This window comes from Piliocolobus tephrosceles, chromosome 5 (genome assembly GCF_002776525.5).
Source record: "Piliocolobus tephrosceles isolate RC106 chromosome 5, ASM277652v3, whole genome shotgun sequence".
Classification (NCBI taxonomy): domain Eukaryota; kingdom Metazoa; phylum Chordata; class Mammalia; order Primates; family Cercopithecidae; genus Piliocolobus; species Piliocolobus tephrosceles.
In genome coordinates this window covers 100,041,385-100,063,409 of record NC_045438.1, presented here as the reverse complement: position 1 = coordinate 100,063,409, position 22,025 = coordinate 100,041,385, and the positions used below count along the sequence as shown (strand labels likewise).

General features: G+C 32.4%; 1 protein-coding gene across 50 annotated transcripts in view; it reads left to right on the top strand.

Moving 5' to 3' along the window:
• Positions 1-22,025, top strand: part of RIMS1 (regulating synaptic membrane exocytosis 1) — a 494,019-nt gene that overhangs the window by 328,638 nt on the left and 143,356 nt on the right. For 26 of the 50 annotated variants that reach the window (XM_023219219.1, XM_023219217.1, XM_023219214.1 and 23 more), the window contains 9 exons: positions 4,279-4,402; positions 7,764-7,810; positions 10,137-10,249; positions 12,423-12,553; positions 13,033-13,204; positions 13,327-13,480; positions 14,865-14,936; positions 20,533-20,686; positions 21,397-21,522. In XM_023219219.1, the coding sequence (XP_023074987.1) occupies positions 4,279-4,402; positions 7,764-7,810; positions 10,137-10,249; positions 12,423-12,553; positions 13,033-13,204; positions 13,327-13,480; positions 14,865-14,936; positions 20,533-20,686; positions 21,397-21,522 (1,093 nt within the window). Of the gene's footprint in view, positions 1-4,278; positions 4,403-7,763; positions 7,811-10,136; positions 10,250-12,422; positions 12,554-13,032; positions 13,205-13,326; positions 13,481-14,864; positions 14,937-20,529; positions 20,687-21,396; positions 21,523-22,025 lie in introns of all 50 variants that reach the window. The other 24 variants (XM_023219183.1, XM_023219216.1, XM_023219211.1 and 21 more) reach the window with 2 other exon arrangements.

Here is a 22,025-nt window from a genome sequence, read left to right as displayed (position 1 = left end):
ATATGAATATTTACCAATTGCAATAGTAAGTAACTCTACATCAGCAGCAATCTGGAGAGTAAGGGTAGGGATCTTCTTTATTTATATAAAAATAAAAAGATGTAAAATATAGAGGAATTACTCATTTTTGTAGATGACATCATAATATTGCTACAAAACTTGAAATCTAAAACAATTTATCTTTGTGAAAAAAAATTTATATCACTATTTAGTTATTTAGTTTATATTTTAAGCTACAGTAATTGCCAAATTTTTCAGAGCGGTCCTAAAACACTTATTCAGGAGCAGTATTTTAGTAAAACATAATCATTATAACATTTCTTACACAGATTGTATAATAAAATATTAGTTAATTTAAAAGTGACATATACTATACTCATGCAGATGTGCTGCCTCTTGGTATTTAAAAATTGATTTTTGTTGCCCTATAACTGAACATGGCACAATGGAATTATATATGTTAATGTATCATATATTAAATAGTAACACATTTTAAAATCTGTTTTTGGTAAATTGGTAACTTTTCATTTTTGTTAAAATCACATTAAAATATTTCTTCCAGTTGACTTTACTGCAGAGCTTAGTAGAAGTATTTTTGTTAGATGGCTGTTTATGTATTTGCCAGACAACTGTAAAGGAAACACAGTTGGCTGAGCTGTAGAATTAAAGATTAATAACCCATAACCCAGACTACATTTCCAGGTGATATTCTTAACTTTTAAACTTTAAGTTAGTGATTCTTGAAAACTTTGGCAAAATATTATAGGACTCTTAAAGACTTTTCAGTGTGTTTGTTTACCAGGATATCAGTTCAAAATCATTTTAGTTTTTTTTTTTTTTTTTTTTTTTTTTTTTTTTAATTTGACAAGGACTTGCTGTGCAGGTGTATAGGAAGAAAACTCCATACAGATGGATTTTTCTCCATCTGCTATATGACTTTGAATATGTATAAAAATGTTACACTGTTATTTCTTGTGAAGTACCAGTTATGATTCAGTAGGAAAATAACTCATTCAGGGTTGACTGTGTCAGTAAACTGAGTATGTGTTTCTCTAATGACTCAAAAATAAGCCTCAGGAAGTCTGAGAATCCCTTGTTGGCTAACGTAAGATAACTTTAACTATAGAAACCTGAGTTTGCAGACCACATTATGAACATTATATACACTTTATAAACACATTATTATGTCTTAATAGGAAGTTACTTAGGAAGTAAAAGAAGAGGAGTGTTCTATATAAAATATCTGTTAATGATTCATTTCATTCGTTTAACACCCTTATGAGCCAAGAGCCCGAGAAACTTAAATCTGAAATGTTAAAAGCTCAGCTTAACTATAAAGCAGACAAGTGTACTTTTCATTCTAAGCAATTTATGTATTTGAAGAAAGTAAAGTGATTTTACAGACTCAATCATATATCCTGTTTGATTTACATTATAATTTAGGAACTGACTAAATATTTGCATATTTGCAAATAGAATTATTTGCATATAAACATCTTTAGCCTATAAAACTACGGTGCAGATTTTTTAAAATCAATGTGAGTTTTATTTAACATTTGCAATCTTGCTTTAATCTTGCAATATCTTTATCTAGTACTGCCCCGCTTCAAGTCTGTGCACTGTACTGCTACTTCATTTAACCTTGTAAAATACAAAAATGACACTGACACTCTCTTTATTATGAAGATCCTTCAGTGTTTCCTAGTTATCATTTGTTCAAATCAAAGCTCTGTAGCCTTGTCCTCTACTAACACTTTCAGCTGTCCGGGTTGTTGGTCCACCTGTAGGTTCCTGTCAGGCTGTTTCCCACCTAGAAGACATGGTCAATGACTCTTGTCTACCTAGTTTTCTACTCCTCCTGTTGAAGGCCTTTCCATCCTTCACAATTCATCTGAAATTGCCTTAATTCTAAAGTGGTTCCTAATATCTCACCTGGAACAATAGCTAATTACTATGTTCCTGGCACCACTTGACTCTATTTCTGGTCCTCAAATGAACTTCTATTGTTGCATATAAAATATTTTATTAAAGTTGTTTGTTTCTGTATCATTTCTTCATGACCAAATTTAAAGACTGATAAAATGTCGTTTTCATCTTTCTACCCTCATTGTCTACATCCCTGCTTGATTATCCACACATAAATAATGTAAAAGAAAAAAAAGCATTCTGGCTTAGGAATTATTAATCTGTAAATAAATAAGCATATATATTAAGTTAATTTGATATTAAAAGTTATGTGTCCAGGTTGCTGCTTATGAAAAGGAGAATTTTAAAATGCAGTACTTTTGCAAACTGCTGGTTGCAACTTATTATTGGGTAGTAAAATCAATTTAATCGTTTGCACCTGCCACTTTAAAAAATTGAAGTAGAACATAATAGAATAGAAAAATCAGGGTAAGTATTGTTTTACAAATTTTTTAGTGTATATATATGTATGTACTCATATAATATGAATATATGTACACACACACGCACACACATATAGTTTATATTTTATGTGTACAGGACCATTCTGTCAACTTTGTTTCTTTTCTTGGCCAAAAAATTTTGAAAGCACTCTTGATATATTGTAAATTTGTAATTATCATTTTTCTTTTTTTTTTTTTTTTTTTTTACAGTGAAGTATGTTCATTGCCTATTTGAAAAGCTTTTCTAGGTAACAGCTTAGGGCAGTCTATTAGAAATGGTGGTCGGGCACCGTGACTCACACCTGTAATCCCAGCACTTTGGGAGGCTGAGGCGGATGCATCATCTGAGTTCAGGAGACCTGGCCAGCCTGGCCAACATGATGCAACACTGTCTCTACTAAAAATACAAAACTTAGCTGGGCATGGTGGTGCATGCTTGTAATCCTAGCTACTCAGGAGGCTGAGGCAGGAGGAGTGCTTGAACCTGGGAGGCGGAGGTTGCAGTGAGTGGAATCGCGCCACTGCATTCCAGCCTGGGCAACAAGAGTGAAACTCTGTCTCAAAAAAAAAAAAAGAAAGAATTGGTGATTACCCTAGTAATCCAAACCAAAGCAGCATCATGTACTTTTCACATACTTGCTTTTTACTCTTCAGTGAGCAAACAACTGGAAAATATAATTACTTTAAAGTAATACTAGCAAAGCAATTTTCCTACTTTATTTAAAAAATTCTAGCTACACATTGAAAAGATTTTATGCTTATACTTGGCTGTAAAATGTATACTGATGATATTGACCCAGTATGTCAACACAAATTTACTTTGCTCATAAAATGTTCTAGATACTGAGAACAACAAAATAAGCATAAACATCAACAAATTAAGACACCTCAGTGCATCACTGAGGTGGGAATATTTCAGCTGAGACTACCATTTTGAATTGAAGAGTCTAAGGCAGAGAACCATTTAGTACTTACAACTTCTTAAATATTTATGAAAATAAGTGCTTTCTTTTCACGTGACCTATGGTGTGAAAACCCTAGTTAAAATAACAACTATAAGTTGTTAGCCTGTATTTTTTTAACGCAACATCTTTTAGCTCCCCTTGATTAATCTTAGGATATTTAACAAACTACTACGTACTATATTAATGTTTTGTTACTTTAAAGTGTTTTCTACTTGTACTTTAATGTTCACAATATAGATTATGTATAGTATATATGTGTTTTGAACATCTGGAAGTGGGTTAACTGTCATGCAACAGTTTTACATCTGCTTGCTTTGTAATTTTGCCATAGCTACCTGCGTTAACTGATGGGTGTGAATTCAAATCCTTTCATGCATTTTTATTCTGTTGTGCATCTGGTGAAGACATTGAAGCATGACTTGTAATTGGGAAATTCATGCTAACAAATATTAATTGCTCTTTCTTCCAAAAATAAAGCAGGATTTATGCACAGTTTAATAAGAATCTTTCAAAAATAGAGCCGCCTACATTTATTATATGGAGGGCATGCTGCTAATTATGATTTTTTAATGTTTCCAAATAGGCTGTGCTAATTCCATCCCATAGCATGAGATTATTTTTATATGATTTCTGGTATATCTCAAAAGACAAAGGTAGTTTTGTATTGTACTGTTTCCAGTCACCAGTAATATTCTGGGGGAAAAAAAGAAAAACAAAGAAAAGAAAAAGTGTTTAGAAGAACCATTTAGCTGACATTATATGGCAATCAATTTGCTTTTGAAAGCAGAGCCTAGACAATTAAACTATTTGTATATGTTTTGCATTTCTTTGTTAAAAAAGAGAAAAGATACGAAAAATAAACAGAATATATAAGGTAAAAAAATACCCTTTTTTTTAAATTCAAGGGGATGAAGTTCTAGAATGGAATGGTAAACCCCTGCCGGGAGCTACAAATGAAGAAGTTTACAACATTATTTTAGAATCAAAATCAGAACCTCAAGTTGAAATTATTGTTTCAAGGCCTATTGGGTAAGGCTAAAAAAACTTACTTCTTAAGTTTAGTAAATTACATGTATTAGTAGGGTTTTAAAAAGAATTTTATACATTCATACAGTACATGTTAACATGGATAGTTTTTTCATCAATTATGGGCATACATTTTTAGATCATTAAAAATTTCTTAATTTTTTAACTGGAATACTGAGTTTACTTCACTACATTTTAGAAGCTCCACACTTTAATAATTGTAATATCAAAAAATATCAATATGTACTTTTTGCAAGTGAAATATAAAGTAAAATTTTCTTTTAATGGCAGATATATTTAAGTAATTCTAATTTAATAAGTAGTATTTCCTTTAAGAGAGACATTAACAAACTCCTTGTGTTATTTAAAATATTAATGATTTCATATGTCTACATGAACTTTTTTTATTCTACTAAATAATAGAATATTTTTTTCTGTCTCTTTACCCATGAGTAATTTCAACTTTTATTTAAAATCAAGCGAGAAGCATTAAATATTTTAACATTTTAATTGGTCATAATGATATTAAAACCTCAATTTTCTGTACAATTTAATTATCTATAGCCAGTGGGATATTTTCTATGTATGTATATAGATTTCCCCATATCATTACCTTTTTTTGGCAAACCCACATGGTCTAAAATAAATATTCATTTTGCCAGTCTGTAATTTTTAAAGACATTTTGAACTGTTTTATTATACTTGGCTTAATGTTTGAATGTATTCTTGGAAATGATTCTTTTTTTCCCTATTCTCCAAAATATAATACAGCCATTACTTCAAGGCTTTTTATGTTGAAAAAGTGCTAACCTTTAATTTGTATTGGCCTCTCGAATATATGTCAATGCAAAACATACAAGAAGATGTAATTATCATAATTCTCAAAGAATGAAGATGTATGATCATATATCAAATAAGATTAATATATAAAACTCTAAAATAAAGGCAAGCTTTTAACCAATTTTAACTGGTGATTATTAAGAGTGAACACTGAAGACATTTGCAAAAGTGTTGTACATTTCCATGTAGACTTTTAAAATAACAATACTACGATTTATGCTAGTTTTACATGACGTATGTTCTAGTGCTAAGGTAAATATAAGGCTGGAAAAGAGGTAAGTAAATTGGAAAATGAATCAAAAGTATGAAAGCTAAAGTTTAGAATCAAGCATTGTGCACTTGCCAAATACTTTCAAATATATAGTGGTTTAAAAGTAAACAACTAAAACAGAACTGATTCATGGTGACTTAAAAAAGTAACAGACAATTAAAGTAGACTGGAATAACATTATTTTTACTTTTTATGAAAATTAAGAAGTAATCATCTGCACAACCAAATTCTAAACACATTATAGATTATAGAATTGAAAGGAATATGGAATACAAAAATTATAATTTATAGATTATAGAAGTCAAAGGATGTGGAATACAAAGATCATAATTGAATCAGAATCAAAGGTGATATCAACTTTCTAATAAATACGTTATTAGAATCCTAGAAAAATAATTTTAGCTACTTCTTTTTTTTTTTTTTTTTAGACATGATCTTGCTCTGTTACCCAGGCTGGAGAGCTGTGTTTTAATAATAATATTTAATGTAGTTCTGTTTAGCAACTATAATTAAAGGAAAAAGAAAATATTCATAATTTAGTGGCGTAGTGATTTCAGAAATCATTCTAAATATAACTTGCAAGCACATTGATCAGTACACACTAAGAGGCATCAGCCATCTTGAGGTATTGACATTTTTTGTGAACCCACCAAATACAGTATCTTTGACCTTTATGCTTTTAATTGTTCCCTAACTGGTAGATAGAACTAATAAAGAATTCCACTGAATATGTAAACATCCAGTGGAAATTTATGCCTGAAAATATTACTGAAGCAATTAGCATGAATAAATTTTAACTAAAAGTCACTTTGACATATTTTCAACAACTTTGCCACCATTCTTTTTTCACAGACATGTAAATTCCAAAGTTTATATCTGGCTTGAGAGTTTCAAATTCTGATTCCATAATGGACTATGAGGCTGATTTTTTAAGAAGTCATACTATCTAAAAATTGACTGTTCCTTGATTTTTTTACAACTTACTTTTATTTGCTTGCATTAATTTAGAAGAAAGTAGCAGAATATAGTTTTTTGTGTGTTTTAGGTATTATAAATTAGTCTCTTAATTATAAATTCATTCAAATGATTTTATCTAAATGTATAGTCATACAAAAATATATAAGAAAATTTATAAAATATACAACATAGGCCAAATTGTCATTTTTAAGAAGTATAAATTATAGTTGGTTATGAGAATTACTTTGCACAAAATAGTCAAAATGACAACTCCAGAGAACAAACAGGGAAAACTCTTTTTGTTTTCATTCCCCCAAAAAGTGAAAAAAAAAAAAAGTGAAGTTAGGTCATAAGGTAAGTGGTTAGAAATTCTTAAAAAATATGCCGATAATGTTGTTGGGACTAGCTAACTCCAGTCTGCTTTAATATGTCATGTTAATACTTGCATATTGTTAATCTTCTTAAATTGATATTAAAACATCTTTGGAAAATGAGAAGTAATATAATCCTATGCAGTATAATACCTAAGCCAAGGTGATCTAGGGTTCTTAAGGGCACAGTGGGTAATGGATTAAGTTGAGACTATAGTACATATATTTCTTCAGAGTAATTTGTCAGTGTGGCAGGAATGGGTGGTCTCACAAGTCACTTTCTAACCATACAGTAAATAGCCATATATTTAGCTAACTTCAGTATAGAGATGTGGATCTCTATAAAGGGTATATATGTGTATATGTATTATATATTCACATATATAAAATAATTTGGCTTTTCTGTTGCAAGCTTGAACCATTTTTACTTTCCAAAGCAACTCATCCTTTTCATTTAACTTTGCCCATGATATTCACCATACCTTTTTTTTATTGAGATGTTCCCATCCCTTTCACTCAGTAAACTCTTTCAGATGTGTTTGTAAAGCATATTACTGATTTGTAAAATTTGTGTCATTTTGATTTCCTAGAATTGAAGGAAAGTATTACCTTTAACATTTTTTATTTCCAAACCTGCTGTTTTGGTAGTAAAAATATTGTGGTGATTTTAACCACAATATTAGTCTGATTGTTGTCATGTTAAAGTATTTTGCTCTTAAATATATAAAAACTTTTTTATTGCAGTTTTTTTTTGTGTGGTGTTTGACATTCATGCACATTAGTAGTTGCCTTAATAGTAACTCCTATTCATTTCCACACCTGTAAAGACCCAGCAGGATTTTTCACATCACATAAAATGGGCTATGATTGCCTCAGGCAGGGTCGTTTAGCTAATGGGATTTTCACCATATCCTGTTTCTTTTAGTGACATTCCCAGGATTCCTGAGAGCTCCCACCCTCCGCTGGAGTCCAGTGAGTATAAGATTTCTTTGTTATTATAAAAGTATTGAACTAATTGAAAGTAAAGATTTCTAATTTTCTTTAGTTATTTGATATAATGAATTAGGATTCATATACTAAGGATGTCTCCATTGGTACTAGATGTTGGCAATGATGCCAATAACTGGAAATCCAAAGAAGTTCTACTTTAAGATTTTTCTTCCTCTACTTTTTTGTGTGGTTTTAAAAAAAAATCTTTACTGGGAATACCCTTCAGCATCATAACAGTCAGGACCCTTACAGAGCTTAATATATCAGGAATAGTTCTATTTACATAAACATTTATTGTGATACTGGATTATTCAGTTTGATTGCTAAGCAGCTCAGTCTTGAGAGCAGCCTAGTGAAGAAACTAGGTAGGCACTTTAACAAGTAATTGTATTACCAAATAACTGTCTTGCTCGTCCCTGTGAAGAGACCACCAAACAGGCTTTGTGTGAGCAATAAAGCTTTTGAATCACCTGGGTGCAGGCAGGCTGAGTCTGAAAAGAGAGTCAGCGAAGGGACATAAAGGTGAGGCCGTTTTATAGGATTTGGGTAGGTAAAGGAAAATTCCAGTCAAAGTGGGGTTGTTCTCTGGCGGATAGGAGTGGGAGTCACAAGGTGCTCAGTGGGGGAGTTTTTTGAATCAGGATGAGCCAGGAAAAGGAATTTCACAAGGTAATGTCATCAATTAAGGCAAGGGCCTACCATTTTCACTTCTTTTGTGGTGGAATGTCATCAGTTAGGGCAGGGGCAGGGCATTTTCACTTCTTTTGTGATTGTTCAGTTACTTCAGGCCATCTGGGTGTATATATGTGCAAGTCACAGGGGATGTGATGGCTTGGCTTGGGCCCAGAGGCCTGACAATAACAAAGAGTGTGGATTGTGTTTGGAAATGAATGGGTAGAGTAAACTTTACTAAACATAATGGGTCAAGGGATTGTGAAACCAGAGGGTTGAAAGAGTTATCTGTATGGGAATTAAAGTCATTTCTGTATGAGAGAAGATGATATTGTGTGCAACAAAGTATAGACAATTAAGTTTTCAGTGATAATGCAGAAGTGACCCAAATATTTTCTTTGCAATGGATGGAAATTAAGTTAATACTTGGACTTGATTCCCCAGGTGTTCTTACAGAACCCAGGTTATAGAAGTAGAGAATAAAAGGTGATTTAGGGGGAAACCAGTGATAGAGATTAGAAGGGAGAAGAAAATATGAAAGTAGGATAAACAAGGAAACAGACACTAGGCTAGGTTATCATCTAAAATGAATACCATCATGTTCTGCTAGAGGTGTACCCAGTTTTGGCTTTGAGCTTTCTGGTGACCAATACAAAGAGGAAGTGGGACTAATTGCATAATTTATATTATTGATACGATTAAAAAATACACTAATTGCCATAATATTACAAACAAGCATTATTAGAAATAACAACATTCCTGTTGTGAGACTCAAGGAAATGTATTTTAAATATATCTGGGAAAAAACACACAGTAACAATTTTATAGAGCTGTTTTTTATCACTAACAGTTTTTGGAGGGCACAAAATATGACATGAGAATTAATTTGTAGTTATAGAAAAAAATGTGTGGATTGCACATACTCAGGCAATGCTTCATAAACAGTATTTCTCAATGAAGCATTGGATAAGTTTGAATGGTGGTGAGTTCAAGGTTATACTTTCTGGATCAATAGCCTTCTATAAACACTCTATATTGCTCTATGTGTCAGGGTATACTTGAACAGTGAAGAACTCCACCAAGTGGCCGAGAGGAGACCCAGCCTCCTCCGTGTGAAGTTGAAGCAAATCACTAGTTGTGAATTACTTGAAGTAGCATTTTCAGAGGTTCAAGATACTCATTTATAAGATCAAAACTAAGATAGATGGTATATCTGATTTTAAAACAATGACAAAATCTGGTTTAGATGTGGTTCATAAATTATATTATGTATGCATTCATTTTAATTTCTGAGTAAGAACATTAGGCAAGATAATTAGTGTTAACAGGCACTATCTTCCTTATCGCTGAAGCAGACCTTTACCCATATGTGAAGTCATACAAGAGTCTGTGCAATACCATGCACTCCAGAAATGTAGATCAATTCTTTCCAGTTGAAATAAGCACAACACTTCGTTATCTCATTCTTAATATTTCTTAAATAGACAATTAACTGAAGATAAAATCTACCCCACTAAAAGTAGGTTCTGTTATAAGTGGTAGTAATTATGGTTTTATGCAAATAAGGATGCATTTAACATTTTATTAAAAACATTTTTTCTACACTTACAAATATTACTTTTTTTTCTGATTTTAGGTTCAAGTTCCTTTGAATCTCAGAAGATGGAAAGGCCTTCCATTTCTGTTATTTCTCCAACAAGTCCTGGAGCTCTAAAAGATGCCCCACAAGTCTTACCAGGGCAACTTTCTGTATGTATTTTTTGCACATGTTGGAGACTGTTAGTATTTGCATACACTGTCTGAGTCTGTCTTTAAATATGTTCCCCTTTCCTTGAAGCCTGCAATACATAGTCATTTAACACCATAATCTACTTCATTAGTTTTTCATGCATTTTTTAATTATTCCTTTATTCACATATTTATTCAGAAATACTTACTGAGTGCTTGCAATGTGCCAGATACTCTGAACATTAATTGATGAATGGTAACATAAGTAAATATTCATATTTTTGGTGTGCTATGTAAAAGTTTCTAAGGTAAATAATTGTTTACACATAATATTAGGAGTTGATGCCCCATTTATGTAACAACCTTATGAGCCTAGAGCCTGAAGAGCCTAAATTGGGAATATTCTTTTTAACTTCCTAAGGCATTTGGCAAAACTCTTCGTTGCCACTGAAAGCTCTCTGAAAAAGCTACCATTTTCTCACTATTGCCTTATTATGTGACCTGGGGAAACCTGGAGTGAAGAAACTAGGGTTAAGTATAATGAAGAGCCATATATTTGTAGATTATGATGGAAAGTGTTATGTTGATATTATAATTTAAGGACTTCAGACTATTTGTTTCAAATTGTTATACAGAAAATGACCTTTTGCTCCTCTGATAATGTGTGGATTTCTGTGGTCTGCCTTTGTGGTTTTCTCTTGGTTTTAATGAGACAGAGAAGATATATATAAGCTTATTGCTCTAGGGCTTTTATGGTTTTAACTTTTATTTTTAGTATATTGAATATCTTTGTAATACTCTTTGGGTTTATCTGCCCTGCCATCTTTTTCTTCAGTGTATGTGTAAATCTCTCATATTCTCCACATATTTTAAAAAAGGATGGAAACCTATTCTGGTTCTGTGAAAACCACATCTTAGGTATCAATTGGGAATCAGACAGATCCAGGTTTGAATTCTTAATCTGTTCCTTACCATGAAAAGCTAATCCTATGTTAAATTAGTTTATTTTGTTATGATGACTCTCAGATATTTTCTAACATATACCCATTAACAGCATATGCTTACTCAAACATAAAATGAAAAGTAACTTCTAAATTAAAGGAAAAAAATTAAAGGTGATGACATTGTTAAAGTGTCACTGCCAGGGCAGATGCTGTAATGACTGATAAAATCCAATTCTTGTGAGTTTGACAGGATTTTAGTATGTTACTTCCCCAGTATTCTTTGGTCTACTGTCATGAGATCTTGGCTAATGGAAATATCATTTGGCCTTCTTGTAGTTTGAAGATATCGTTTGTGTATTGTATCCTTTGTTTTTTCCTCCTTCTCTCATGAAAAATAACATGTAATAGGTTAATTCTAAAAATTAAATGAGGGCTTGGTGCAGTGGCTCAGGCCTTTAATCCCAGCACTTTGAGAGGCTGAAGAGTTCAAGACCAGCCTGGATAAACATAGCAAGATCCCCAATTCTACAAAAAATTTTAAAAAATGACCAGACATGATGGTGCACACCTGTAGTTCCAGCTACATGGGAGGCTGAACTGGGAGGATTGCTGGTTCCAGGAGTTTGAGGCTGTGTAGTGAGCTATGATCATGCCACTGCATTCCAGCCTGTGACAGAGTGAGACTGTGTCTCCAAAAAATAAAAAAATAAGTGAGAAAAAATACCAGGAAATACTTAGCAGTGCCTGTATAAAATAGGCCCACAGTAAATATGTTTTATGATCTCTTCTAATTCTTTGTATGTCTTATTCCTAATATCCAAACTCTTTTTTTTTTTATTTTAACTACCTGTGACACCAGAAAAAGCATTTAGTCATGCTATAATCATTTAGACACATATAATCCTCAAACTCTTATTTTTAACATTTAAGAACAATAGTAATGATTTTATATCTCCCTCTTCCCTTAGTTTTTTGGAAAATTTATTATTAGTTTTATTTTATAAAATGATATGTGAGAGTATACAGTAACACTGAAGGCCTGCCAGTTGTAAGTTATGTTTAAAGTACTCAAAGAGCAAAGTAAAGTTCTGTGTGTTTATGCTTTCAAATTGGTATGTTTTTAGAAATATCTGTTTTGCATTATATTGTAATTCAAAATTTCCTCCTTTAAATATAACTTTAATTTTGTTTTCATAAAATTTTAATGCCTCATGATTTTTACAAATAATTCCTTTCCTCATTGCTTCTAGGTGAAACTGTGGTATGATAAAGTGGGACACCAGCTGATTGTAAATGTTCTGCAAGCAACAGATCTACCTGCTAGAGTAGATGGGCGTCCTCGAAATCCCTATGTAAAAATGTATTTTCTTCCAGATAGAAGGTAGTGAATAATTTTAGAAAAAGAGAAAAATCCTAAAATCTATACTAATAGAAAAGGTAGAATTTTCTCTTTTGGGATATTTTTTAAAAACATAACAGCTAATTCTTTCTAAGGAGATAAAAGTACATTATCTCTGAAAAAGGAAGTCCCTCAAGCCTTGTGTTGGAAATATTTGAAAATAATCTGCCAATTAAAAAAAAATCTATTACCTTGTTTATAGACATATTAGTCTTTGATGACGACACATCATTTAGAATGATAGCGACACATTAGAACCTTTGTATGTGTCCCTATAATTACAACTACTGCTTATATTGTAATTGAAGTTAGAATACTATTAAACTCTATTATCTTTTTATAGACTTTCAATGAGTTATAAGTTAAAAATAATATAAATATCAATGGCAGTTTTACATGTAACTACAGTAGATGGCAGCACATACTTGCTTTTTCATTTACAAAACATACTTATTTTTCAGTGATAAAAGTAAAAGGAGGACCAAAACAGTAAAGAAAATACTAGAACCAAAATGGAATCAAACTTTTGTCTATTCACATGTACATCGTAGAGATTTTAGAGAACGAATGTTAGAAATAACTGTGTGGGACCAACCCAGAGTGCAAGAAGAAGAAAGTGAATTTCTTGGAGAGGTGATGTATATTTTAAAAACTCAAGTCAAATAGTTAATAAAGTTTTGTGATGTTTATTACGATTGCTATTACATTATGTTTTGATAAAGGTACTTGATTTAATTTGAGAATTATCCTCTCAGATCCTCATAGAATTGGAGACAGCGCTTTTAGACGATGAACCACATTGGTATAAACTTCAGACACATGATGAGTCTTCACTACCTCTGCCTCAGCCATCACCTTTCATGCCAAGGCGACATATTCATGGAGAAAGCTCTAGCAAAAAGCTACAAAGTAGGTTAAGGTTGTTTTAGTTGCCACAAAGTAATTATGCTGTAATGATCTAATTAGTGATTAATAATTCAAGATGTTTTTGTTTTTTAAATGTTTTATTAGAGATCAAAATATTGGAAAATTGTTCATTTTTATGAAGAATCTTGGCAAAACTGTTTCTACATTTTCACAATGAAAATAATATAGCATAGCAGAGTAATTCCAGAGCTGAAAGCCAAAAAGCTCTGAATTAAAATTCTTGCACAGGGCCAATTGAGCTGTTGATTATTGACTAATGGAATAATTTCTGTCATCATTGGTGGGTTGCTACATGTGAGGTCTTAATAACTTTATAGTTCATAGATTTTTTTTTTTTTCCCAAGAGAGTCTCACTCTGTTGCCCAGGCTGGAGTGTGTTGGCATGATCTTGGCTCACTGCAACCTCCGCCTCCCAGGTTTAAGCAATCGTCCTGCCTCGGCCACCAGAGTAGCTAGGATTATAGACGCGCACCACCACGTCCGTCTAATTTATTTTTGTGTATTTAGTAGAGATTGGGTTTCACCATGTTGGCCAAGCCTGGTCTTGAACTCCTGACCTCATGATCCACCCCACTCGGCCTCCCAGAGTGCTGGGATTGCAGGCAAGAGCCACCACGCCCAGCCAGTTCATAAATATTTTAATAGTTTTTCATAAGAAATATTGTTTAAAATATTAGAAGGTATGTTTGTTACGATTCATCTAGTGATTGGGAAAAGCTACTTTTTTCTGTACTTATCGAGTAATTTTGGAGTCATAGCTACATTTCTAAGTTAACAACTGAAAGACGCCTCATTTTGGTAATCTGGAACTAAATTATTTTTCTCACGTAATTAAATATTTCGTGTTGATGTTTCCCTGATTAGTAATTTCCTCAAAGTCAATGTTTAGTGAAGTATAATGACTAACTTGGGGAGCTAAACATAAATATTTTATAAAGGGCCCTGATGTTTTTTCATAAAACAGGATGAATAGAGCTCCAGCCAAGAAATGTCTCTGAACCTTTCCACTCAGCCCTATCCTCTCTGAACTGCAGAGGAAAGCACTTCATTGTGTAGGAAATAATGTACGGTATATACTGTGCTGCAGGCTTTTAGTATAATGTTTTAATTAAAGAATCTGAAAATCTTATTCGGTAAAGTCCCCTTGTTTCTATATGTCTTCAGTGTAATGAGGAGAAAATACTGATAAAATGTTATCCTTAGAGAACAAGCATTTCTTTTAAAATTAGCTCAGTATGTACTGTGTTAGTCTTCATAAGTTTTCAGTAGTAATGTAATTTACTTTTTTAAAAAAGTTTGACAATGTCCTTTACATTTCATAAACCAACCAGACACAGAGGTATCTGTTTGCCTTACTGTTGTGCAGGATCTCAGCGAATCAGTGATAGTGACATCTCAGATTATGAGGTTGATGATGGTATTGGCGTAGTTCCTCCAGGTGCGTGAGTGAAGAGCATGGCCCTGCTTCACTGTGCTGCTTTGCTTGTTTTCTCTGTCAGCTTCCAGACCTCTTTAGGATACTAAACTGAAGATTTGTATCGCAGAGAAATCAGTATTATATTATTCCATGGTGACCTACATTTCAAATTATTATTATTATTTTATTTTATTTTACTTTATTTTATTTTATTTTATTTTTAGACGGAGTCTCACTCTGTCACCCAGGCTGGAGTGCAGTGGCCTGATTTCGGTTCACTGCAAGCTCTGCCTCCTGGGTTCATGCCATTCTCCTGCCTCAGTCTCCCTTGTAGCTGGGACTACAGGCGCCCGCCACCACACCCAGCTAATTTTTTGTATTTTTAGTAGAGACAGGGTTTCACCATGTTAGTCAGGATGGTCTCGATCTCCTGACCTCGTGATCCGCCCGCTTTGGCCTCCCAAAGTGCTGGGATTACAGGCGTGAGCCACCGTGCCTGGCCACATTTCACATTATTAAGAAAGTTTTAAATGTAGTAGTCTCTGCTAATTAGCATTCCCACTTATTTTAGTGAGGTTCTTCCATAGAAACATGGCTAACTAGGTGAAACAAATCATTATTTCACAATGCTCTGAGCATAAGTGAAAATATGAATTTTATCTTGAAAAGATGGGGTTATTAAATAAAAATTCCGTTGTTCTATGTTTTATATTGCATTTCTATGATTTTCCTTCCACCATTTCTGAAAATAATGTAGCCTTCCATGGAATATACTGAGAAAAGTGCATGGCCAGGTTTAAAATTGCATGTGTGGCCTGGCTATAACTTTTAAAGCTTTTGTGATGTATTCCCCACTGATTGTACCTAGAATATGTGTATATGTTTTAAAACAGTAATATGTTTAAGAAAGATGAAGTATTCATTTGAAGTGAACATCTTTTTGTCATTGTGTAAGTTAGTAAGACTTTTGTGATGTTGTACGTTTTAAATGTTTCTCTTCTGACTTTTGTCAGAGAAGTGTGTAAAATCAAGTGATAAAGACTTACTTTCTTGGCACTAATTCTATACTTTTTGAAAATTTACTAATGAGAGGAGAAGTAAATATTCAAATAAGAAGAAATGAAAGAGACAGTCTTAAAATGTATAAATATGAATTTTAAAGGCAGTTTTTAAAGACAATATTGAAATGTGTGCCCTTCATTTATGTAATTTCTCAGATGGTAGTGTACTTAATTTGAGGGCAATAGTTTTGCTCAAATTGATAAATTCTACCATACTAACTTCACAGTTTGGAGAGATGCATACAACTTTATTACTGGGAGAAAATTATGGAGAGTTCTCTAAAATCAAGTTTCATTTGTTCCCTATAATTCAGAGAAAATATAGTATGTATGTAGGTATGTATGTATTTAAGACAGAGTCTCACTCTGTCACTAGGCTGGAGTGTAATGGCACGATCTTGGCTCACTGAGACCTCCATCTCCCAGGTTCAGGTGATACTCCTGCCTCAGCCTCCCCAGTAGCTGGGACTACAGGCGTGCACCACCATGTCCAGCTAATTTTTATATTTTTAGTAGAGACTGGATTTCACCTTGTTGGCCAGGATGGTCTCTCGATCTCTTGACCTCGTGATCTGCCCACCTCGGCCTCCCAAAGTGCTGGGATTACAGGTGTGAGCCACCATGCACAGCCAAAAATGTAGTATTTAATCACTGTGTGAAAGTAGAAAATATTGTTAAAATAATAAATCTAGTGCTGTGAAAATCTATGTACTTATATATTAATCTTTAATGTCAGTGTATTAGTGAGAGATTTAGATCATACTGAAGAGCATTTCATTTTTGCTTTCTGTTTTTATTTCTTAGAAGGCCATAATAATTACACACATTCTCAACAAAAAAGTTCACACAAAATGTAACATCATATTAGTTTGTCATTAAATTGAAAGAGTAAAGTGATTATACATTTAAATTAATTTGGGATATTCAAATAGGAATTAGATTATTCCTGGTGGAAAAATCAAGATTCCTCTAACAAGAATCTTTACTATTAATCAGCCTTAATGTTGTCATTACCAGTTTATCTAAATAGAATTTACTTCGGTGAGTGGTTCCCAATTTTTATTCACCTTAAATTTTCATATTTTTTGTTATGAGACAGGACAGTGAATGAAATAAATGGCCAGTTAAATAAATGCTCACACAAATGATGAGTTTCTTCTTCTTTCTCTGAGAGAGCAACATGGATAACATCTTGTGAGAAGTCAAAGTGAGTTATGGAATCCACCAGAGATGGGATTAGTGCTTAAGTACCAACAAGGAGCACTGAATTCTAAATTTACCTATATTCCATACTGAAATATACCATGTCCCTCAAAGTGTTTGCCAACATGCATAATCTCTGTTATACAGAAGCAGTATTTTTCAAATAATATTTTTCATTTTTATTTAGCATTTTAAAATGTTGTGAGTCAAACTTTAATACAATGTGACTAGTAACTTATAAAACCGATAAGTAATATTTTATGTTTCAAAGATCTCCTCATAAATTAAAGGAGATCATGTAATTCATTAATATTTTCAGATACAGTCTTCATTGATCGATTGTGATTATGTGGTAGTATCTGTATGGCAAATATAACTAGTCACATAGTAATATACAATACGTTTTAAGTGAAGAGGAAAGATGAGTCAGTAAAATAAGGACAAGAAGCTAAAATAAAGTGAGGTGATAAGTTAGCACAGTGCATTCCTATGTACTTTTAAATGTTGGTTACAAATTTGCTTCTGTATTTCCTAGCATCCAATATGAAGAAAAAATTTGTTTAGATATGGAAGTCGTCTTCTATATATGTTTAATGTACTCAAGGAGGTTCCTGGTTGTATATTATCTAGAGAAGCTCAAAAGCTCTATACAAAATGTTCTACAGCCGAAACTTAAACTTCCTAATACCTTGGCTTTTCTAGCACGAAATTCTCTGTTTTTGTTTCATATGCTTACTATCTTTTTCCAGTTAGGGAAATATAGCAGGTTTTCAGCAGTTGAGACTGCCAGAGCCACATTTTATTAACTTTGTAGTTATAGCCTTATTGTTATTTAAAGTAAATAATTTTAGCTGATTAAGAAGAATGAAAATGACCATATACAGAATGCCCTCATCTGAGGTGAGGAATCTAGCAACTTCAACCAGAAAATGAGATAAAAGAATCTCTAATCTCTAACTCTGAGTCAACTAAAACATTGGGATTACCACAAAATAGTTTCATCCTAGCCGGGCATGGTGGCTCATGCCTGTAGTCCCAGCACTTTGGGAGGCCAAGGTGGGCAGATCACAAGGTCAGGAGTTCCAGACCAGCCTGGCCAATAGGGTGAAACCCCGTCTCTACTAAAAATACAAAAATTAGCTGGGCTTGGTGGCACACACCTATAATCCCATCTATTTGGGAGGCTAAGGCAGGAGCATCACTTGAACACGGGAGGCAGAGATTGCAGTGAGCCAAGATCATCCAGCCTGGGTGGACAGCGAGATTCCGTCTGGGGAAAAAAAAAAAAAAAAGTTTGATCCCAGTCATGGTTCTGAAGATAAAGTGCATGTTGTTAACAATAAATTAAACATCATGTGAAGAAAATAACATTTTTTGTAAAAAGCAACTATAAATTTAAAAAGCAAAGAACTTTCTCTTTGTAAATTGCAAAGAACTATAAATGCATATTTATTTGAGATCATTTACTATAGAGTCAAATATTAAAACTTTGAATATTATAGCATATGTTATATTCAAAATGACTTTGAGTTACCAAAATAGTACACATTGCCTTCAGTGTACTTTCTCTTTATGAATTCAGAACTTTCTAAGTTGCATTGAAAGTTGTTAATATATTAAGTTTTAAGATTTCACTTGTTTCCTTAAAGTCCCTTCTTAATAGGATAAAAGAGACATTAATTTCTATATAAACACAAAGAATCCAAGAAACAAATTAACTATATATCTTTAACAGCAAGATGCCAAAATTCTCTAAAATTTATTCTGTAATAATTAATTTTACAAAATCGATTTATATACCTTGAATATGCACTTAAATCTCGAAGTAGGGCTCATAAGTCAATATTGGCCTTCCATAATTATTGTATAATTGATACCAAATGGTAACTAAAAATGTTTAAGTAATTCAGACTATGGATTAATTGTCTTTAAAAAACAGTCACTGTTTTTTTTTTTACAATGAGCTATGTATTAATAGTGTATGCACTGCATGTTAACTTGGTGGGTCTCTTTCTAGCCTTAATATTATAATTTCTAGTCCTAAAATTACAATATAATATTACATCTGAATAACAGACTTTTTACACAAAATAGCTTAGTTGGTATTTTGATAAGATAAAAAATTAAAGTATTTGAAATTATAAATTATACCATTTATGATTATTAAACATATGTTTTTACAGAGTGACAAAATGGTTGTATTTATTTGGTCTGAATATTGTCAAAGTTAGTGTAATGAAATGTTTGAAGTCCCTTAAAATTAGGCATAAGATCATGGATTCACAGTATATAAACTGCTAGGGACTATTAGCCTGCCTTTAATCATGATGTTTCATAACATATTTTTGAGATAATGTGAGAGTTACCAAGTAAAAAATGAGCAACAGTTTTAGCGTCCCAGTTAAATTTAATGTATTTATGGTTTATGTATGTTTTATGTAGTTGTAAATATAGTTTTTTGTTTTTACTTTGGCCACATAATTTTTTAATTTTCCTTATGATAATGAAAGACAGTGACCCTTGTGAAAAAATTTTAAACTCTAAACTCTTATTTTGGTTTTGTTTTATCACCAAATCATTGACAATATAAACCTTAACTTCAGGGGAAAAGTAGCTGTTATAATTAATTTCAAATTGCAATATGTTAACTGTATTATCTTAATTATGCTAATTAAAATAATTATGGAGCAGTTTCAGATGTGTAAGGCAGATTTGGTGATTGGTTCTTTAGAAGGGTTCATTTTTTCTACATTATTGTGATTGTCGTCTTCAGTCATATGCTACATTTGAAAATTGCAGTATTATTTGTGGTTTCACAATCAGTATAATGGTATACTTAATCAGTGTAATGGTGAAGATCTCCTACTCTTCTTTGTTAATTAAAACTGAAATAATATATTTGTTTTCTTATTAAAGAGGCCATTTGCAATCCAACTAAAGTAATTTATCCTCTACAATAAGAATTGAAATGAATAATTTATTTAAATTTATTAAATATATTTCTAAGCATTGACTTGTATATTAACTATAGTTTCCTGTCAAGCGCTTCATTTGTGTTACTAAGTCACGAACTCATTCATTATTTACATTGAAACAGTATCCCAACTCATCATAATGTCTGAGGCATCAACTGTCATATTCGTATTAGTATCTCCATGGTACCTTTGAGCCAACTGTAACCTGTTTCAGTGCATGTATATGTTACACTCTATGTAGGTATACTTAACTGATTGCATGACATGTATTCTTCATAGATCAATGGCTGCTTTAGTATAATTTTATATTTCTGTGTTAATGTTTGCATTACAGAAGAATACTGACTAAATGTTTTCTGTGTGTACTCTTGCCAGTAGGCTATAGGTCTAGTGCTAGAGAAAGTAAATCTACAACATTAACTGTGCCAGAACAGCAAAGAACAACTCATCATCGCTCACGTTCAGTATCTCCTCATCGCGGCAATGATCAGGGAAAGCCGCGTTCACGTTTACCAAATGTGCCATTACAGAGGTAGGCTTTGAAATGGGCTCAGTGTCCGTGACAGTACATTTTTATTATAATGCAGTGTAAATTGCTGTAAAACTAACTGAAATGAAAAAATAGTGTGGTCAAATTATTTTTTTCAGAATTAACTGTAGGCAGACTGTTTTTTTATTCTTTATCCAACCTTTATGGCAGTCTATTTTAATCTGAATAAATTTCCCAGGGAGTAGAAATTGTTTGTGTCCCAGGAATAGTTTTTAAATAATTGGCTTGTATTCTGTTTGCTAGTTTTCTTTCTTGTTAGAAAAAAAATTGTAGCAAATCAGAATTGTGGAGAGAAGTGGCAAAGAGGATAAGGTTAAGAGACAGAATGGACTTTGAAGAGATTTAGATTGTCTCTTTGAAGCACTTTAAATGGTTGAAAATATAAATAAAGCATATAATATACTGCTCTACTTCATTTTTACTCTGATACACACTCCTGAAATTGTATTTAATTATGCGGATGAAAATGGTTTTTTGGTAGCAGTGTGAAAGAAGATTGGAGAAATGCAGCCACAGGCAAAAACTCATAGAAAATAAATACTCTTAACTCATTGATAAAATAGGTTTTGATTATGACGCAAATACTTTTCAGTGTTTATTTGCATATTACTGTCAGTTCCTTCACTTTAGTCTGTCTGCCTGTTTTGGGAAGATGAAACAATTTGACACATAGAATTTTGTAATCATTTTAGGAGTTTAGATGAAATTCATCCAACAAGAAGGTCACGTTCTCCAACCAGACACCATGATGCCTCCCGAAGTCCAGTTGATCATAGAGCCAGAGATGTGGATAGTCAGTATTTATCAGAACAAGACAGGTATTTGTCAAAATTATGATCTCAATGTTATGAATTTTTGTTCTGTTTTAATATATACAGATATTGTGGCATAGCACATTAGAGAGTAAAAGTATTTATCACTCAAAAATGAACTTCTCTCAAGCAACAGCTGTTAGGATATTCTAAAATGCAACTCTAGGAAATGTTTGGCTAATATTATATTGTTATAATTATCCAATTTCTTTTACAAAATCAGAATTTATGCTTAGACAGCTTTAAAGGTACAGCTTGTTGACTTAGATGTTGACCTAAATTATAGAAGGGACCCTGCATAGGCAGTTTTCAAATACTTTATTTATTGTGGATCACAATACTTGAGGTATTAGTAATCATAAAAATTATGTTATTTATATAATTTAAAACGTGGATACATGTCATTTGAAAGTTAATTTCAGAGTTTCTATGAGAACTTCAATAATAATGTTTCTGTTATATACCTCTTGTTATAAAATCTCTTTCTAGAAAATGTCTAGAATACAAAA